Below are 18264 nucleotides of genomic sequence, written 5' to 3'. Positions count from 1 at the left end.
ATAGTTCCTTTCTTTTTATTTCAAATATTTACAAACTAAATCTATGTTAAATTTTGAATACAATGATTTTATTAACCAGACCAGAAATCAAATATTTAAATAAAAATAAATTTCATATATCAAGAAGACCAAGATTCCTAACCTGGCTCATATTTGGTTGTAAGATGCAATGACTTTTTTTTATTTATTTTTTTTTTTAATTAATATAAATATTTAAATATAGTCGTAACAATTTCTTATGATCATTGATTAAATTGAGGCAAACTTATTAAAAAATAATTTTGCTTTACAGTATACACAATTCTTTTCATTTGGATATGTTATCACGTGACAAATAATATTTTTTTTCTGGTCGTTTCAATACTTGGGGAAATAACATTTTGTTTGGATACTTTAGAGGAATGGGAAGATCTAATATTAAATAAAGAAACAAACAAAGCTGTTATATCAAGATACACATGGAGCGACAAGTTATGCTGCAAATTTTTAAATAAACAATCCATCATTATGGAATTAAACGACATAAGATATGTTGGAGTGTCTGTAGAATTGGGTTTATTTATTGTTCATAAAAGTGGACAAACTGTATCTATCAATATGAATGGGTTAACACATAAAGAAGTACAAACGTTAAGGAAAGAAATTAATTATTTTTTGAATATGAGTCGAATTGAATGTTTGGATTGTTTTCCAAGTGATCCATACGATCAGCTTGTTATTGTTTCAGATTTAGAAAAGAAACGATTCAATAAGTTTCCTAAAAAATATAGATCTAATTCCATATCCAAAGAAACTTTACGATCTAATAATGAAATGAATGATTTTAAACATTCGCTACAACAAAATCTTAGTATGCCGTTACTGGGATCTGAAAAGATTCTTAAGAGTTGTCAAGAAAAGCATTTAAGAAAGGGTCCATATACAGAAAATAATACATCCTTAACTTATTTTAAATGTATGAAACCTATATCTGTATGTTCTTGTGAACGTGAAACTAATTTAAAATTATTTTAAACAAATCCTGCATTTATGATCTATTTATGTAATTGTGTATTATTATCATGCTTGATATTAATTGTTAATATTGATCAAATGATATATAAATTTATGTTAGTTGTATCTTATAATTAGATCAACTCGTATTGATTTTTTACTTGCATATATTTTAATCAATAAATATTATGTTAAAACACATAATAATTATATTTATACATAAGCACTTTACTACATATGTTCTATTAATTATAAATAAGTCTTGTATAATTTGATAAATTTAATCAGATAAATAACTAATTAATATCACTTAATTGACGATCTCTTTGCAGGCACTATTTATATCAGGAAATTGATATTGAAAACCTAATTCTTCAGTTCTTTTAGGAAGTACTTTTTGCCCCTCCAATATCATCTATTAAAAATTTCATATTAAACACTATCAAAATTCTATATAAGAATATGACAAAAATTAGATACTAACTTTTGCTCGTTCTTCACTAAACATTACATTTAAAACAAAACTTGGAAGAGGTATTATAGCTGGTCGTCGTAAAGCAGAAGCAAATGCTTTCGTAAACTCCTTGTTCGTCACAGGCTATTAAAAAATATAATAATAAACCTATCATTTAAGAACATCAACTACAAATCGTTCTGTTTACTTGAAATTGTTTTGCATTACCTCAGGCGCGACACCATTTAAAATACCATGAACATTATCATTTTTCATAGCGAAGAGAAACATGTTAACAAGATCGGTAATATGTATCCATGGCATATACTGATTTCCAGTACCGATAGGACCACCAAGTCCGAGTAAGAATGGCAAATAAATTTGTTTAATCATACCACCATCTTTACCTAACACTACTCCGGATCTAATAGTGACTTGTCTAATTTTACTTTCCTTCGAAAGTTGTGCAGCAGCTTCCCAGTCACGACAAAGTTCTAACATATATATATATATATATATATATATATATATATATATAGGTTGTACATGTAATTTTTTTAATTTAATGTACATAAATATATCACAAACGCATTATATTCTTAATTTATCAATTTACCTGATAAAAAATCATAAGGTATACATTCGCTTTCCTCGGTATATGTTGTACCATTAGGTTTATAATATGCAACACCAGAGATAGTAACGAAAGCTTTTGCATCTGTACTTTCGACCGCTCTGGCCAAGGTTTCAGTTGTTTTTACTCGACTATCTATAACAACTTGTTTAAACTCAGATGACCAACGTTTTGTTGGATCAAGTACATTTTGACCAGCAACATTAATTACAGCGGACGTATATTTAGGAAGACCATTTTCTTTTACATCTTTCTATAGAATTCGTAGGGATAATCGAACAAAAATTGCATTACTTTTTGTATCAACTCAAAAAAGAATTGTTGTTAACTTTTATACTAAAAATAATTTCTTACCCAGGATATTCTGTTAGGACCTGCTTGTCGTGAAACAATTGTACACGTTATACCTTGTTGACATAATAAGTCTATTAAACGTTTCCCTATAAATCCAGTACCTCCACCTAAGAATTATACAACTTTATCTATGATTACTCAGATATTTAAAAATCCATTATTATTAAGAAGAAGAATATAAGCTTGCCTATAACAACGTGTTTTAAAGACATTCTTTCTAATTGTTTATTTAAAACAACCACATTAGTAAACCTGGAAACAAGAACATTCAATTTTTATAATAATTTTCATAATAAACTTAACCTATACAATTAAATTTCTAATTGATACACATAAAAATAAGTAAATTCAAATATTAAACGATACGCAATGGATTTTAATATTTAGCACACATATGACAATACACAAACAATTATTATTTCTGCATTTATTTGCATTAGATTATATACATAACTCTCTTTTTATGTGTGCAACCGAAAACGCGAATAAATATATATATATATATATATATATATATAGTAAAATAAATTTATTTTTATTTATATTATCCCGGGTTTTACACTTTATGGCGTATTTAAAATTAACATCAAGCTACATCCAATTAGACGATAATATAAATGTGAATTCTAACTTTTTAATTTTCACCAATCAGTGGTTTATTTACTAGTGGTTTATTTTGATTGGTCGTTGTGTTAACCGAATAGTTTTATTCAATTGTTTCATTTTTATTGGTTGGTACTGTATAGAGAAAATAATAATCTTTGACAAATCAGATCGTATAAACGAATTTAAACTTAAACTGTCGAATTTAAGAATAAATTCTGAAGTAAAACAAAGTTATTAGTTTTTTTACTTACAAAACATTTTCTCTATAGTATGTAAGGTAAAAAATCGTGTAATTAATATAATATATTGTTAATTTTTTTAGATATATCTAATATTGATTTATATATATATATATATTTTTAATATTATTTTTTATATTTAATATTTAATAATAATTGATTTATTTGTTTAGGATTACATTTCTTCAGTTGTCATACAACAATAGAAAAAGAAAAAAATTAAAGAATAAGGAAAAAAGTTTGTTTTTATAAAAGTGTGTTTCATTAGATGAATTAGAATATATATAATTAAATATAAATTATCAAAAATGGCTAGAAAAAGTTTAGCAAATATGGTGGTGGAATCAAATATGAAAAATTTTACATCTACATCTTCGCCACTACGTAGAAAAACTATCACATTTAATAATTTGTCTCCGTTGTTAGAAAATGATGATGAAGCAGAGCGCTTAGCTTTGAGACGTGATGCTACTTCAGGTACATCATTTATTAATAAATCTAATGAAAAAAGACAATCTTTAGGTTTGAGCTCTTTGGCACAAATGCCAGAACCTAAGATGACCGAGCTCATATCCCAATATATCAAATTAAGCACTGAAAATAAAATAAATCATAAAAATGCATTTAGTTTAGAAATGATTGATTTTATGACATACATGGTTACTAAAAGAAATTCCGAAATAACTAACTTGCAAATGGCTAGTACATCGTTGGATGTATGTACTAAAATTTATGGGTATCGTGTTGACGGTATGTACATAGATATTTTAAAAATGGCTGGTGCATTGGATAAACAAAAGGAGGATAATTTAACCAATATGGAGACAGAAGAATATAACAACGTAGAAGAACAAGAACAAGAAGTAGATAGTCAAACGAAGAAAAAAAAGAAAAGAGGAAAACAGAAGATTATTAGTACAGAAGATGCATTAAATGGGTTTATAGAAACAATCTTACCCTCACGAATGGCTATGGGAAAAGGGGATTTATGTTCGTCTGATATGCTCTACCAAATAGTGCTACCGCATCTTGCTAATTCAGGCTTTTATCATAATACATGCAATGATATTATTTTAGATCAATTAAATGAAACAAATGAAGATAATGAAAATTTTCCAACTTATACTATATCAAAGATAGAGGATCTTTCTCAGTTAGATCTGTGTCCAAGCATATCTAATATTGAATTTTTAAGATGGTCATTAGAAGATGAAGAAGAAATCGTAGAGCCTGTACAAACAGACGATGAAAACAGATTTCATTTTGATCTTGACGCCAGTATGCCTTCCGATGAAGAATATTTTGATCATGCGAATTATTCTCAAGTGGAAACAGATACGGGTAATAAAGATATGTGTGCGAGAAATCCGAAACAAATGGAAAATATTGTAGACTTTCGTAAAATTATGACCGAGCAAATAACTGATCAGGAAATGCCAGAATATTCTTTCTTACATAAAAGTATAAACTCAATTCATTGGGCAGGACCTTCTTATTGGAAACATAAAGGGTTCAAAACATTTTTAAGTAATAGCAAAGTAGTGGAAACTTGCCAACAGGCTGCAATTAAGAAGAAAAAAGAATTTGTAATTACATATACCAACGAAGATAAATCTGAACTGAATGAAAAGTTTTTATGTAGCAAAGTAAATAAAATAAACATTAAAACAGCCAGACAAAATTGGAAGGAAGAGAAAATAACATTACCAGAAGATATACATTACGATATTACACAATTAACTAAATTATATCTTTGTCCTTTAATCTCCTCGCATCGTAATTCAGAAGATCCACACAATTCAGCACAATTGCCTGAAGATATAGAAGATTATGATTATAACAATGATAATGATATGTCTAACTTTTGTCCTGGTGTAGACGCAGATTGCGATATGCAAGATAGAAATGATTTAGATGAATTAAAAGATGGAGATGAAAATATAATAGAAAATCTGACACCATTTACTAATGATAATCTGGTAACAGCGCCTACATTAACTAATAAAATTTATGCAAACTATCCTTTACGTGCCAAAAAAATTGACATGCATCAGTTAAAGAAAACAATATGGAAATCTATGTTGAAAAAGAAAACTAATACTGATAATAAAGAAGAAACGCAGCAGCAAAATGATAAAATAATCGAATCCGTAGCTTTCAGCGACATTTATAAAACTTTACCTAATGAACTTTCTAAATCCAATGTTGAAGCTTTAAGCCTCCCCATTGCAATAGTATCTTTGCTTCATTTAGCTAATGAAAAATCTTTAACGCTTTCTTCTCTTCCAGATAGTTCAGATATTATTATAGAAACTAAATAATCTGTAAGAGAATATTTATTTTTAAATATATATTTTATAAAAGTTAAATATATAATTTTGTAAATTTGTTACAATAGTACAAATAAAAATATTCAGTATATTTCTAATAAGTGGTTTTAATAATATTAAAATATATAATGACTAGAGAGAGTAATATTTTAAACATTAAAAACAAATTTGGTATTAATTGCATCAATGAATGTTGAAATTAATGATGCTGAAAGAAATTCTTCATGAAAAATACAGTGACATCTGTAAAGGCTCTAGCGTATCTAGATAGATTAGTTGGAGCTCCTAACCTAACCCAACTAAATTCTAATTACTACTACATTTGTAAAGGTCTGCTTGTAAACAGCTAAGATGGCTTCTCCTTTGGAAAATTTAGAAACACAATTAGAACTTTTTATCGAAAATGTTCGACAGATTCGTATAATAGTTAGTGATTTTCAACCTCAGGGACAAAACGTTCTTAATCAAAAAATGTAAGTATCAAATATGTATATACATATATGCTTGGTTAAGAAATTTTATCAAAATAGGTTATATTTCTAGATTCATTATTATCAATTTAATACGTATAATAAAAGAGATTATGCTTTAGTTTTTATAAATTATATGTTTCTTTTTCTTTTTATTTAGACAAGGATTAGTCAATGGATTACAAGAAATAGATAAACTCAAATCACAAGTTCAAGATGTACACGTTCCTTTGGAAGTGTTCGAGTAAGTTGTTATGATGCATTGTATTTTATAATTCCATGTTACATATCTAATGATTAATATCTATCATAAAACAATATATCTAATGATTTATTACATTTCAGTTATATTGATCAAGGTAGAAATCCACAATTATATACTAAAGATTGTATCGAAAAAGCATTAACTAAGAACGAACAAGTTAAAGGAAAGATAGACGCATATAGGAAATTTAAAGCTAATATGTTAGTGGAATTAAATCGAGTTTTTCCAAATGAATTAGCCAAATACAGAGCAGTACGTGGAGATGAATAAAGAAGAATCTAAATATTAAACGATTTTCTAAGGCTGATATATGTATTATACATGTGTATGAAATATTTCATTATCAGATCTTGTTTGCTTAATTGAAATGGATTATTATTTTGTATATATTAGATACAAATGGTAATCATTTTTATTACTATTCATAATTTAAATAATAATAATAATAATAAGAATAATACTGATATGTTTCTAAATTATATATTTTGCGTTTACTTTTTGATCTCTCTCATTAATAGTACAATTTAATATTAAAGGTAAAGTTAAAGGTTTTAAGATTTTAGTATAATTAATATGTTAAACAGTACAGAGAAGTCACCGACAATGAACTGTAAAAAGTTTTAAAGATTTCTTACGTCATACTTGGAAGAAATTACATTAGTATACTTTATAATATATAAGCGTAAAGTTATTTGCATCCTTTTATTTATGAAAAATTATTAAAAAATATTAAATGAATATATTAATCAATTTTTGTGAGATTAATCTTCGACAGTTAACGTATTACTATAATATGAATGTTTGTTACTAATCAGTGTATAATTGTATTTACAATCTCTTTTTTTAAAAATTCCACAAGATGGTAATAATATTTGTCTAATTATATTAATAAATACAAAAATATGAATAACATTTTAATTCAATTTGAAAATCAAAATGATTGCTTTTACATTTTAAATTATTATCTATAAAATTAAATACAAGTATGACGATTTTTAATTTTGATATGATCAATTCTTGAAATACCATTAATATTTAATAGGATTAAACAACTTAGAATTTGTCAGAATACGAAAAGATTAAAATTGCTTTTTTTATTAATTTTTCTTTTCATTTGATATATATATATATGTTCTGCTTCCTCCCCACTCGTTTTACTCCCACTCATTTTATCCCTTCCACCTGAATTCTGATTTCACGCGAAGTCGTTCTCCTCAAGGAGGATAAAAAGTGTTTGCAACTTGGATGTGGGCATTCATTCGAGGGATAACAGCCTCTCTTAGTGATAGGTAGAATTCTCCGAGAAAAGGAAAGAAACATGATTGCTATAACATTTATATTTGTCCTCGCTTTAGAAGCTTGTAGCGAGTTCATCGTTGCTGAGAAAGTTTATAAGTAAGTGGACCTTTTTTTTATTTAATATACACATATTTATAAATATTACTAATATAATTATTGTAATAAACTTTTTAATATAACAGATAATATATTTAAAAATAGTAATTTTGGTTTTCGAATTAAAATGTTAAATTATTCATATTTTTTTAATCTTGTAGAATTATTCAAAGAAGGAATTATAAATGTGTTGGACTACTATTTAAGATATATATATCTTAAAAGATATAGATATTTAAACTTTATACATAAAAAAATATACGAAAAATATAATATATGATATATTATAATATAATAATAAATTTATATTGCGTTTTACGATAAGAAATAATTTAAAATATTTCAAATATTTTCATACTTTAATCGAAAGCAGTTTTTTAATAATTGGCGGGATTATTTTGTTATTTAAATTAGATATGCACACATAAATTGTAAGTTTCTAAGGTGAATGCTGTTGCTTAATCAAAGATCACTTTTCTATGTCGCGGTTAAATTCTCTTATTAACTTTCATTTAATCTTCTCAAAGTATGGTTCAAAATCAATATTATCTATATTTATTTATTTATTTATATATGCTTATATAAATATATTTAGTTGATCGATATATATCGATTGGAATTATCGAGATATCTAAAAAAAAATGCGCCATTTCTTTTAAATAATATCTTTACGAACCGCAACGAAATAAATTAAATTTCAACTCGAACATGATTTTCTATACAAATAGAAAAATATAACACAATAAATATATGATAAAAAAGTATTAAAGTATTGAAAGTATTAAAAATATTAAAAATATTAAAAGTATTACAAGATTTTAATCTACGCAAAGAACCGGTCGGTGAAAGATCGGTATCACGTTGACCGTTCTTTCGATTAGAAATCGTTGAAATTGTGACCGTGTGTTCACTGTTTGCACGTGAATTTTTTTTTAAATAACCGGGAAGTCACGTGACCGGTCAGAAAAAAATGGCGGGCGTAGGACGCGTAATTCGATTTGTGTATCTTCAAAGTTTGTCACTGTGTACTCACAAGTTTTTATCTTTATTTTTTTTTACGGTGAAAGTAATGTAATATCGATTTATTAATATAAAAGCAGGTCACGTTCAAAATGAAAAAAGAACATTTTTTTAAAGAAGTCACGTGACCGGTCAGAAAAAAATGGCGGGCGTAAGACGCGTAATTCGATTTGTGTATCTTCAAAGTTTGTCACTGTGTACTCACAAGTTTTTATCTTCATTTCTTTTTTACGATGAAAGTAATATAATATCGATTTATTAATAGAAAAGCAGGCCACGTTCAAAATGAAAAAAGAAAATTTGTTTAAAGAGATATCGATAAAATTAAAAGTATTTGTTAAAAGTGATATCGAATTCGATCGAGGATGATAAAGTATTGTTAAAAAAATTCTCTACAATTGTAAGTTCAACTATCTTATACTTTTGTTTACGCAAGATGTGGAATTTATTGCGTTTGTTTATATCAACATAGTATTTATCGTAGTAATAAACAAACGTTATAACACGGTATTAGTAGTAGTATTTTTTTTTATATTATTATGACTTATCAGTGACTTTTAAAAAATGATAATAATAAAGTATTTATTATCGTAATATTATAGTTTTAGATTAATCTCTTTTTTAAAATTAATTGTTTAGTTGTAAAAGACTTTTGATAACTGTATTATGTACTAAATTATATATCATAATAATTATTGTAAAAAACACACATACACCTTTTTAATCTTTAATATAGAATTATAATCCATTTAATACAATTACAATTCTATTCGCAGTACGCCATGGCATTTCAAGTGCAATGGTGGATATTGTTTAAAAGAAGAGATCACAGAAGAAATATCATCGCCGATGTCTTTGAAAGTATGTCAATTATTATGCGGTGACAGTGGCTCTTTATGGCCAAAACCAACAGGACACTTATCTTTGGCTAATTCGATATTGCCGCTCAATGTTAATGACATTAGATTAAATGGCATAGATTTAAGTACGAAAATAGGAGATCTTCTACAAGAGAACATTAATATATTAAAAGAAAATATTAAAAAACTTGGTACACCTGTTGACAACAGCGGAGTTGGTTTGATAATTAATGTTAATGATATTCAAGAATTGAATCATGTACAATTGACATTAGACACCGATGAAAGTTACAAATTACAAATTTATCAGATCGATGACAAATCGGTAAGTTATTTTTATATTCGTTCCCCTTTTATTTTTCTATACTCTATCTATCTGATGTTAAAAATTTTATTAGTTTATCTCATGAATAATTCATCGAAAAAGAATCAATATGTAAATTAAGATCCCTCGATTGAAATAAAACAATAAATTTATGACATTCTTTCTTGATTTCGTCAAACATCTTTAATACCAGTTTTTACAAGTTTTGTTTCCTTTCCTTTTTTTTTTTAATAAATTATTACAAATTGATATTCATTCTTCGAAATTATTCATTATTGTATCATCATTCTTATTAATATCTATTTGATTATTTAAATTTAATGTCTTTCTCTTCTTTTTTTACAATCATCATGTAGATGGATGTGACAATAACAGCAAAGACTTATTTTGGTGCTAGAAATGCTTTGGAAACATTGTCTCAATTAATAGTATTCGACGACTTGAGTGATAAAATACAGATCATTCGTAGTGCTCACATTGAAGATAAACCAGCTTATCCTTATCGTGGAATCCTTTTGGACACCAGTCGTAATTTTATTAGCGTCGAAGCAATCAAGAATACCATAGAAGCAATGTCCATGTCAAAGATGAATACTTTCCATTGGCATATCACCGATTCCCATAGTTTCCCATATGAAAGTAAAACCTACCCACTGTTCACCAAATATGGTGCCTATAGCAAGGACAAAGTCTACACGAAGGAAAACATTAAGGATATCGTAAAATTTGCCCTTTTAAGAGGTGTACGTGTTTTACCAGAATTCGATGCACCTGCTCATGTTGGTGAAGGTTGGCAATGGGTAAATATTTATTCTATTAATTTTATTGCTTAAGTTTATTTGATATAGATTTATTTCTTTTTTTTTCAGCAGACTTTACACTTGCATTTATTATAGTTCATAAGTTCAATAGATTGATTAGATTTAATATATCGATTAGATAATCTGATGAGTAACTTCCTTAAATATTTATGATTATTTTTAAATGATGTTTCTATTGTTCATCTTTAATGAATTTGTTTGAATCAATACGAATAGGTGGGCCACAATACAACGGTATGTTTCAAAGCAGAACCGTGGACGAATTATTGCGTTGAACCACCATGCGGTCAATTAAATCCAACCAGCGACAAAGTCTATGAAATTCTTGAAGGTATTTACAAAGAAATGTTGGATGATTTCAATCCAGATATCTTCCACATGGGTGGTGACGAGGTCCATATTAATTGTTGGAACTCCAGTGATATGATCAAGAATTGGATGCTCGCTAAAGGATGGGATTTATCAGAATCGAGTTTCTATTTGCTCTGGAATTATTTCCAAAACAAGGCACTTGATAAGTTAACTTTGGCTAATGGAGGAAAAGAAATTCCCGTTATTATATGGACTAGTGGACTTACCAATGTAGAAAATATCAAATACTTGGATTCTCAGAAATATATTGTACAAATCTGGACGACTGGTACTGACGTTACTGTTGGTAGATTAATAAGCAATAATTTCAAGGTCATTATTTCTAATTACGATGCTCTTTACCTTGATTGCGGGTAAGTCAATTAATATCTTTCTATTCTTTCTGAAAAAAAGAAAAAACCAAAAAGGAAATACAAATTAATATATTCAATACCTAATATAGTTTTGGAGCATGGGTTGGTGAAGGTAACAATTGGTGTTCACCATACAAAGGGTGGCAATTAATTTACGATAATTCTCCGTCTACCATTCTTATGAAACAAGGTTTTGGTGTTAATAAGAAGAACTTTGTGCTAGGTAAATATATTTTTGTCTTAACGCTTTTAACGTTCGTTATTTTTTGGATACATTGGTTTGTGACATCAATGTGGTGCCACTGGATAGCTGATCAAACATTATTTTTCTTCTATAAATTGATAAACAAATCTTGTTTCTTAGGCGGAGAGGTAACACTTTGGACAGAACAAGTTGACAGTACTTCAGTTGACTCAAGATTATGGCCCAGGTCAGCAGCTTTCGCAGAAAGACTTTGGTCTGATCCTGCTTCTACTTGGATTCACGCTGAACATAGAATATTAAGACACCGACAAAGACTCGTTCAAAGAGGTATTAATGCTGATAGATTAGAACCTGAATGGTGCATTCAGAATCAAGGACATTGTTATCAAAATTAACAATTAATGAGACATCTCTTAATTTCATTAAGATGAGATGACATTAATTAAAACATAATTAGCATAACTGGACTTGGATTTTAACCAACTGAATATTTCTATTCTAAGTTTATAAAATTAATTATAATACAAAAAGTAATAATAAGATTAAATTTAATCTTCTTTCTTATCTTGAACTTAAATCTTAAAAAAGTATTATATATACAGGGTGAGTCAAAAATTCTTGAGTGATCAAACCATATTTTATATATATATTTATAAATAAATAAATAAAATTATGCGTATATTAAATACGTTTATCGAGAGAAAGACACAAAATTTGCGAATGATTCAATAATTAGTACAATAATTTATTTGAGAGAGATAGAGAATCAGAGATGGTATAGTACAGTGACAGTGACTTTGGTGGAATGATTGTCACGTGTCAAGTTTCTCTCAACGTTGATTTTTAAACATTAAGACAAAACAATGACTTCGCCTTTTTTTCTTTCTTATAACGTGTCAAGAATACACCTTGAATTCTTAAATACACGCATGAGATCATCGCGTTTACTTATTCGAGTATTTGTAATATTACTTTTCAGTTCTTTTAAGAACACAATCATATATAACGATTATTATTATTATTAACATTATTCTTATTTACACGGATGATGAATTCGAGAGTACGAAGGAAACATAGATCAAGCATTATCTATTTTTCTTTTTTTTTTTCTTTTTTCTTTTTCATTCTTTTTTAACGATTAAAACACTGTCCAGTTAGAGAATAAAATGTATAGAATTATTATTTTTTCTTCAATTTAAACAGTAATCAACGAGATCGTAAATTTTTCTTTATTTTATTTTATCTCATTTCTCTCGTTGATGTCACATAATTGAAATTATAGAAATCAGGTACTCAGTAATTATCCTCTTTATTATCGAACGGTGTTTTGACGAAATATGTTGTCAATGTTCCTTTGCCTTTAACAAAGGTAGGCCCACGACAAACTAATTCATATCCTGCTGCAATTAATATCTTAGCTGTGTCCTCGGTAACTTGAAGTTTTCCCATCTCTCCGCAACTATCCATTCTTGATGCCACGTTTACAGTATTTCCCCAAATGTCGTATTGGGGTTTCTGCGCTCCTACCACACCTGCTATCACGGGGCCATGATTGAGACCTTGATTAAAGGATAGAAAAATAAAAATTTTAATTATACTTTTTTTTCAATCATTTTTAATTAATGGACTTTAATTTTTTTTCTTCTTCATATCGAAAATAATCCGTTAGATAATTATAATATCTAATATTTAAAAATATATTCTACCACGGTGGTAAATCCTAGGACACCTTGTATAATATATAATATTCATTAACTTACCTATTCTCAATTTAAACCTCTGAAAAGATTCTCTATTAATCTGATCAAGAATCGTCATCAGTGCAATGGCAAATTCGACAAGAACTATCACGTTGTGATCTTGTTGTTGCAACGGATCCTGTGTAGAAAAAAAAAAACAAAGAAGCAAATATAATTCAATATAATTTTATTGTTTATTTCTTCATTGTTAAAGTAAAACAGCAATTATTTGTATACCTTAGCTTCAGTACTTTCTTTCCCAGGACTCAATCCGGATGCCAACATGTAAGTACTTCCAATAGTTTTGATCTTTTCAATACCAGAATATTTAGGTTTCAATAAAAGCATATCGAAATCGCAAATGATTTCATTTAAAAGTCTTAGACATTCTAGACCTTGTTTATTTATATCAGTCTCGTCGTAAAATTCTTTATAATTAGGTATAGATGCAAACATTACTGCTATACTGCTGTATCTTTCGTGATAAAGTTCCTATAAATCAAATTAAAGAAGATTTTTTATTTAAATAAAGTACATAGAAGAAAATTAAGACAATTAAATGAATGGGTATCTTAAAAGAAGGGTGTATATTGCATTATATCAAATTAATATGAAAATTTAATAAGCAAGTAGTGTAATATATGTCATATTTTCATTTTATAAAATAAATAATAATTCAATAATGAGATAGTAATATTTAATTGCAAACATAAGAGATGTTTATATTCGATTTTACGTTAATAAATTTATGAAATGTGACATAAATCCTTCTAGATATCCATTAAATTAATTTCAACCTGTGTTGTTCTAGTAGCTAGAAAATGATCAGCCACGTGTGCAGGTAGTATATTCTCCAAAAGAATCTTATTAATTCCTCTCATAGTTTCAACGTCATCTTGTTCGACTTTGAGTTTACTTTTCCAAAGAAAATCTGTTCTCGATGTGTACTCAACTTGTCTGTCTAATACATGAAGTACTAATGCCACCAATAATAATAAGTATCCTATTTTCAGCAAGTAATTTAGGCCTTTAAATCTATAATCGTAAATGTTTATAAATTAAAGAATCCAATAAAAAAGGAGAATTTTTATTTATTATAATCTTATTTAATAGAATTATTTACTTACTCGATTTCGTGTTTTGCATAATAAAGCTCTATAATTGAAGCTTGAGATAAAATTAGTAATATCATGAAGATTGAGATTATCATCACTGTGAGTTTTAGCAGGAAGCCTACTCTTAAATGAGTCCAACTGACGACTAATGCAATTGTTGCCGAATATACATATAACTAGACAAATAAATATGAACAAATTGGTATATATATGATTATAAGAATTTAAATATGAAATAATTTTATAGTTCTTATATATATAAATATATTAAATATATTTAATAAATTTAGATTATAATATTAGAGAGATTATTTTAATAAAATGATTATAATACAATTAATCAATTACAACTAGGAGAACATTTTCAAATAATAAAGAAACAACAAATTTCATATACAAATATTTGAATGAAAATTAATTTATTTCAAAAGTAACATTTAAACTTACCGGTGCGTTTTGATAAGAGTTATTATCAATATCGATTAAACTCATAACAGATGAAGCGGTTGCTAAAGATGCAGTGATGAAATAAACAGTCATTCTCATTCCACGACAAAATGCAACTTGCCCTGGTGCATCTAATTCACTCTCACATCTTATTCTACCGGCGAACCAAGAAATTCCAGCAATTATTAATAAAGATACCAAACCAGCTGAGAAACATCCATAAACGGTGATACTCCTGAATAAAAAAAAAATAAAGTCATTCGATTAAATATTTTATTATATTAAATATAATAATTAACAATTAAATAATTTCCATTTAATTTCACACCTTCGCATGTAAACTATTTGAATAGAGAACATAGATGTGTAGAAGATGCTGGATGCGATAAGATACCAAGGATATTGTTCATCTTTTTGTTCTCTGTATTGAAGTTCTTGATGTTTGTCTTTGAACCAATAGGTGAAAGGTAATATATCCTCGCTACCGCCGCACCATTGCCTGTTTATCAGAATAGAAGTATACAAAATTTGCATACAGGCTGGTGGTATTTTTATATATAATAAAATTCTCATTTTTATTGATATAATAATAATCTTTTATAATATATATAATTATATATGTTATTATATATAAAGTTATAAATATAATCAAATATATATATATATATATATATAAATAATTAATATGATAATAATCTTATATATCTATTAAATATATTTTTCAATTAAACAAAGATAAATTATTCAATACGAATAAGCATATTGATTTATGAATAATACACGGAGGAGGACTCACTTGATATCGAAAAAATTGGTATTGTTTGCTATAAGATTAGATTCGATCATAGCGATACTCTGTAAAGAAAAGAAACAAATAAACAAGGAAAAATGAATATAGATAGACAATTAATGGAAACGTTAGGAATTTTAAGAAACGTAAAATATATTTTATTTCATTCACCGTCAATCCGATATTTTTGGCCAAAGTTGTTTCAGCGATATTTGCGAAAGGTTTATCGGCACCCCAGCATTCAACGTATTTAGTCATTTTACTGCTAGGTCTGGATCTATAAATAAAAAAGTAAAAGAAATATTTACCTCCATCGATGAATTTTTGTGAATAAAAATGAGGAGAGTAAAAAAAAAAAGAAAAAGAACGAACGAAAGAGAGAAAGAAAGAAAGAAACAAAAGAAATAGAAAAAAACACACCATAATGTGTCTTACCTCGTGGGAATAGGTCCAGGTCCTCGTATACTATTGCCACCATTTTCTAGTCCGTTTTCTTCGTTGTTTTTCTGCATAATTGAATGACCGATAGTAATCTCGTCATGAGAAGAGTTTTATATATTCTAAAATCGAAAGTTTATACGCTCGTATTGTATGTATTATATATACAGAGTCTGATTTTTGTGTTAACAACAATTTTTGGATCTAATTCCCAAATTTTCCTCTTTTCATGGCTATACGATATTTATTGTACAAGGTGTTTCGTAATACATGAAACCAATTTCAGAAATAGACAAGGAACACAAGAATAATGTAGAGTTTTTGTATTAAAAATGTATCCTAAGTTATAGCCACTTTTGGGTTTCAATAATTCATAATAATGTTGTCCACTGTTGAATTAGGTTTTAGATATTACGAGACACTCTGTATAAAGTTTTTAAATTATATATATATATATAAAGAAATTATAGTGATTATTTCTAAATCTATTATTATATTTATGATAATATAGTTAGTTATTATAATATGATATAGGTATTTCGATTGAAATGTCTCACCCTGTATATATAATACAATTTTTATAATAACATAAATAAAAAAATATTAAAATTGGCATATATAAGAAGATATTACGAGGAAAAAAAAACACACACACGTATACGTACAGACACAAACAAACGCACACATACAAATATACAAATTTATTGTTTTTTTCTTTTTATATGAAATAATTTTCAAATCAGCGATAAATTATATATGAAGACTGGTTTTTGAAATTTACACAAATAAAGGAGAAGAAAATAAAACAGAAAAAAAAACAAAAACAAGAACCGAAGAGGAAACACATCGATGGTTTTTTTTTGTATAAATCATACCTTGGGCGGGATTATAAGAAAAGTTTCTACTTTGTGCTGGGCCAGATAATTCTCACGCGATCCACCATCCCCTGGTTCGACCTCGAAACGATCACCAAGCTGAAGAAGGGTGGCTTTTGTTATGTGGACCCTCCTTGGACAAAGATTTAAGTACAATTGAACGTACTTATTTAGATTTTTGATTTTCTTTTATTAATATTCTATCTTTTTCTATTTTATATATATATCTTTCCTTCTGTGAAAACATGTTTTTCATATATTTTATTATTTTAATTACTTGATTTTACCCATTATATTAAAACATTCTTTATTTCTTGCATTCTTCTTCCTTTTTTTTCCCTTTTTATTCACTCATTCATTAATTCATTCATCATTCATTAATTCATTCATCATTCATTCATTCATCATCATTCATTCATCATTCATTCATTCATTCATTCATTCATTCACTCACTCACCCACTCACTCACCCATTCACTCATTCATTAATTCATTCACTCACTCACTCACTCATTCATTCATTCATTAATTCATTCACTCACTCATTCATTCATTCATTCATTCATTAACTTACTTGTCTTTCTTTTTTTTGTTTGTACTATCTCATTCTTTCTTTTTTCTTTTATTCTTTCTAATCTTACCCAGGAAGACCACCACTTTCCATGTGATTAGCAAGAGTAACGTCGTCACTCCAAACATCGAATTGCCATTTGCGAAGTCCAAGGACACCGCAGAGAACATTTCCAGTGTGAATTCCTATTCTCATATCTACGTTGAATCCAGTTGCTTCTCGTACAAATCTATAGAACAAAAATAAAAAGAATGTAAGATAATTTATTTAAAAAATGTTTACATAGAGGTAGCTTAATTAAAAAAAAATATTTAAATAATTCTTCATTTATTTTCTTTTTTTGTCTTTCATAGATTATTTGAAAATATATCTTTAAATGACTAAAGGGTTTTACCTAATTGCGTCTATCATTTGCAGGCCCATATTGACGCAATTATATGCATGATTAGGCCGGGAAACTGGTAATCCCGATACACAATAATAACAATCACCTAATATCTTGATTCTCATGCATTGATTGTCCTGAAACATATTATCATTTGATAAGTAAATATAATATTTATCAATAAATATAATATAAATTCACATAATGT

General features: G+C 27.4%; 6 protein-coding genes across 8 annotated transcripts in view; 4 read left to right on the top strand and 2 right to left on the bottom strand.

Annotated features, from left to right (window-relative positions):
• Nucleotides 1-62: 62 nt before the first annotated feature.
• LOC122525962 lies at nt 63-1014 on the top strand. The gene is made up of 2 exons (XM_043649002.1): nt 63-159; nt 293-1014. Exons 1-2 carry the CDS (start codon nt 63-65, stop codon nt 1012-1014), a joined length of 819 nt encoding a protein of 272 aa, XP_043504937.1.
• Nucleotides 1015-1255: 241 nt separating this feature from the next.
• LOC122526147 (epimerase family protein SDR39U1) lies at nt 1256-2922 on the bottom strand. Of its 2 annotated transcripts, none has more exons than XM_043649359.1 (7): nt 2890-2922; nt 2623-2687; nt 2436-2542; nt 2064-2334; nt 1676-1941; nt 1478-1591; nt 1256-1408 (listed from the first exon to the last, which is right to left on the bottom strand). In XM_043649359.1, exons 2-7 carry the CDS (start codon nt 2645-2647, stop codon nt 1304-1306), a joined length of 888 nt encoding a protein of 295 aa, XP_043505294.1. In that variant the 5' UTR covers nt 2648-2687; nt 2890-2922; the 3' UTR covers nt 1256-1303. The 2 variants fall into 2 exon arrangements, with proteins under 2 accessions (XP_043505294.1, XP_043505295.1); XM_043649360.1 differs by lacking the exon at nt 2890-2922 and adding an exon at nt 2846-2864.
• Nucleotides 2923-3144: 222 nt separating this feature from the next.
• LOC122525961 (condensin complex subunit 2) lies at nt 3145-5601 on the top strand. The gene is made up of 2 exons (XM_043649001.1): nt 3145-3318; nt 3454-5601. Exon 2 carries the CDS (start codon nt 3589-3591, stop codon nt 5599-5601), a length of 2013 nt encoding a protein of 670 aa, XP_043504936.1. The 5' UTR covers nt 3145-3318; nt 3454-3588.
• A 210-nt stretch (nt 5602-5811) lies between these two features.
• LOC122526146 (mediator of RNA polymerase II transcription subunit 10) lies at nt 5812-7018 on the top strand. The gene is made up of 3 exons (XM_043649358.1): nt 5812-6083; nt 6241-6324; nt 6426-7018. The coding sequence occupies exons 1-3, from the start codon at nt 5962-5964 to the stop codon at nt 6613-6615; spliced, it is 396 nt and encodes a 131-aa protein (XP_043505293.1). The 5' UTR covers nt 5812-5961; the 3' UTR covers nt 6616-7018.
• Nucleotides 6658-12248, top strand: LOC122526145 (chitooligosaccharidolytic beta-N-acetylglucosaminidase). Of its 2 annotated transcripts, XM_043649356.1 has the most exons (7): nt 6658-6747; nt 7551-7740; nt 9537-9945; nt 10302-10745; nt 10983-11491; nt 11581-11714; nt 11856-12248. In XM_043649356.1, exons 2-7 carry the CDS (start codon nt 7664-7666, stop codon nt 12089-12091), a joined length of 1809 nt encoding a protein of 602 aa, XP_043505291.1. In that variant the 5' UTR covers nt 6658-6747; nt 7551-7663; the 3' UTR covers nt 12092-12248. The 2 variants fall into 2 exon arrangements, with proteins under 2 accessions (XP_043505291.1, XP_043505292.1); XM_043649357.1 differs by lacking the exons at nt 6658-6747; nt 7551-7740 and adding an exon at nt 8555-9160.
• Nucleotides 12249-12420: 172 nt separating this feature from the next.
• The window catches only part of LOC122526144 (adenylate cyclase type 2), a 32424-nt gene continuing 26580 nt past the window's right edge, over nt 12421-18264 (bottom strand). The window contains exons 7-19 of the mRNA XM_043649355.1: nt 18066-18193; nt 17742-17900; nt 17101-17233; nt 16223-16293; nt 15959-16064; nt 15794-15852; nt 15326-15496; nt 14998-15232; nt 14563-14726; nt 14233-14470; nt 13673-13927; nt 13457-13574; nt 12421-13255 (exon numbers count right to left, since the gene is read on the bottom strand). Coding sequence (XP_043505290.1) covers nt 12990-13255; nt 13457-13574; nt 13673-13927; nt 14233-14470; nt 14563-14726; nt 14998-15232; nt 15326-15496; nt 15794-15852; nt 15959-16064; nt 16223-16293; nt 17101-17233; nt 17742-17900; nt 18066-18193 — 2103 coding nt within the window. The 3' untranslated portion in view covers nt 12421-12989. The remainder of the gene's footprint in view (nt 13256-13456; nt 13575-13672; nt 13928-14232; nt 14471-14562; nt 14727-14997; nt 15233-15325; nt 15497-15793; nt 15853-15958; nt 16065-16222; nt 16294-17100; nt 17234-17741; nt 17901-18065; nt 18194-18264) is intronic.

This window comes from Polistes fuscatus, unplaced genomic scaffold (genome assembly GCF_010416935.1).
Source record: "Polistes fuscatus isolate 324 unplaced genomic scaffold, CU_Pfus_HIC Scaffold10, whole genome shotgun sequence".
Taxonomy (NCBI): Eukaryota; Metazoa; Arthropoda; class Insecta; order Hymenoptera; family Vespidae; genus Polistes; species Polistes fuscatus.
The sequence above is the reverse complement of the archived record's forward strand: the minus strand, read 5'-3'. Positions and strand labels throughout refer to the sequence as shown.

Excerpts from the sequence above, each read along its gene's own strand:
- LOC122525961 (XM_043649001.1), top strand. The coding sequence starts at position 3,589 with ATGGCTAGAAAAAGTTTAGCAAATATGGTGGTGGAATCAAATATGAAA.
- LOC122526145 (XM_043649356.1), top strand. The coding sequence starts at position 7,664 with ATGATTGCTATAACATTTATATTTGTCCTCGCTTTAGAAGCTTGTAGC. Across the intron at positions 9,946-10,301 it reads ATCAGATCGATGACAAATCG|ATGGATGTGACAATAACAGC; the intron begins GTAAGTTATTTT and ends ATCATCATGTAG. Across the intron at positions 11,715-11,855 it reads TAAGAAGAACTTTGTGCTAG|GCGGAGAGGTAACACTTTGG; the intron begins GTAAATATATTT and ends CTTGTTTCTTAG.
- LOC122525962 (XM_043649002.1), top strand. The coding sequence starts at position 63 with ATGATTTTATTAACCAGACCAGAAATCAAATATTTAAATAAAAATAAA. Across the intron at positions 160-292 it reads AACCTGGCTCATATTTGGTT|TATACACAATTCTTTTCATT; the intron begins GTAAGATGCAAT and ends TTTGCTTTACAG.
- LOC122526146 (XM_043649358.1), top strand. The coding sequence starts at position 5,962 with ATGGCTTCTCCTTTGGAAAATTTAGAAACACAATTAGAACTTTTTATC. Across the intron at positions 6,084-6,240 it reads AACGTTCTTAATCAAAAAAT|ACAAGGATTAGTCAATGGAT; the intron begins GTAAGTATCAAA and ends CTTTTTATTTAG. Across the intron at positions 6,325-6,425 it reads GTTCCTTTGGAAGTGTTCGA|TTATATTGATCAAGGTAGAA; the intron begins GTAAGTTGTTAT and ends ATTACATTTCAG.
- LOC122526147 (XM_043649359.1), bottom strand. The coding sequence starts at position 2,647 with ATGTCTTTAAAACACGTTGTTATAG. Across the intron at positions 2,543-2,622 it reads TTTAAAACACGTTGTTATAG|GTGGAGGTACTGGATTTATA; the intron begins GCAAGCTTATAT and ends TATAATTCTTAG. Across the intron at positions 1,942-2,063 it reads ACCTTATGATTTTTTATCAG|AACTTTGTCGTGACTGGGAA; the intron begins GTAAATTGATAA and ends TATATATGTTAG.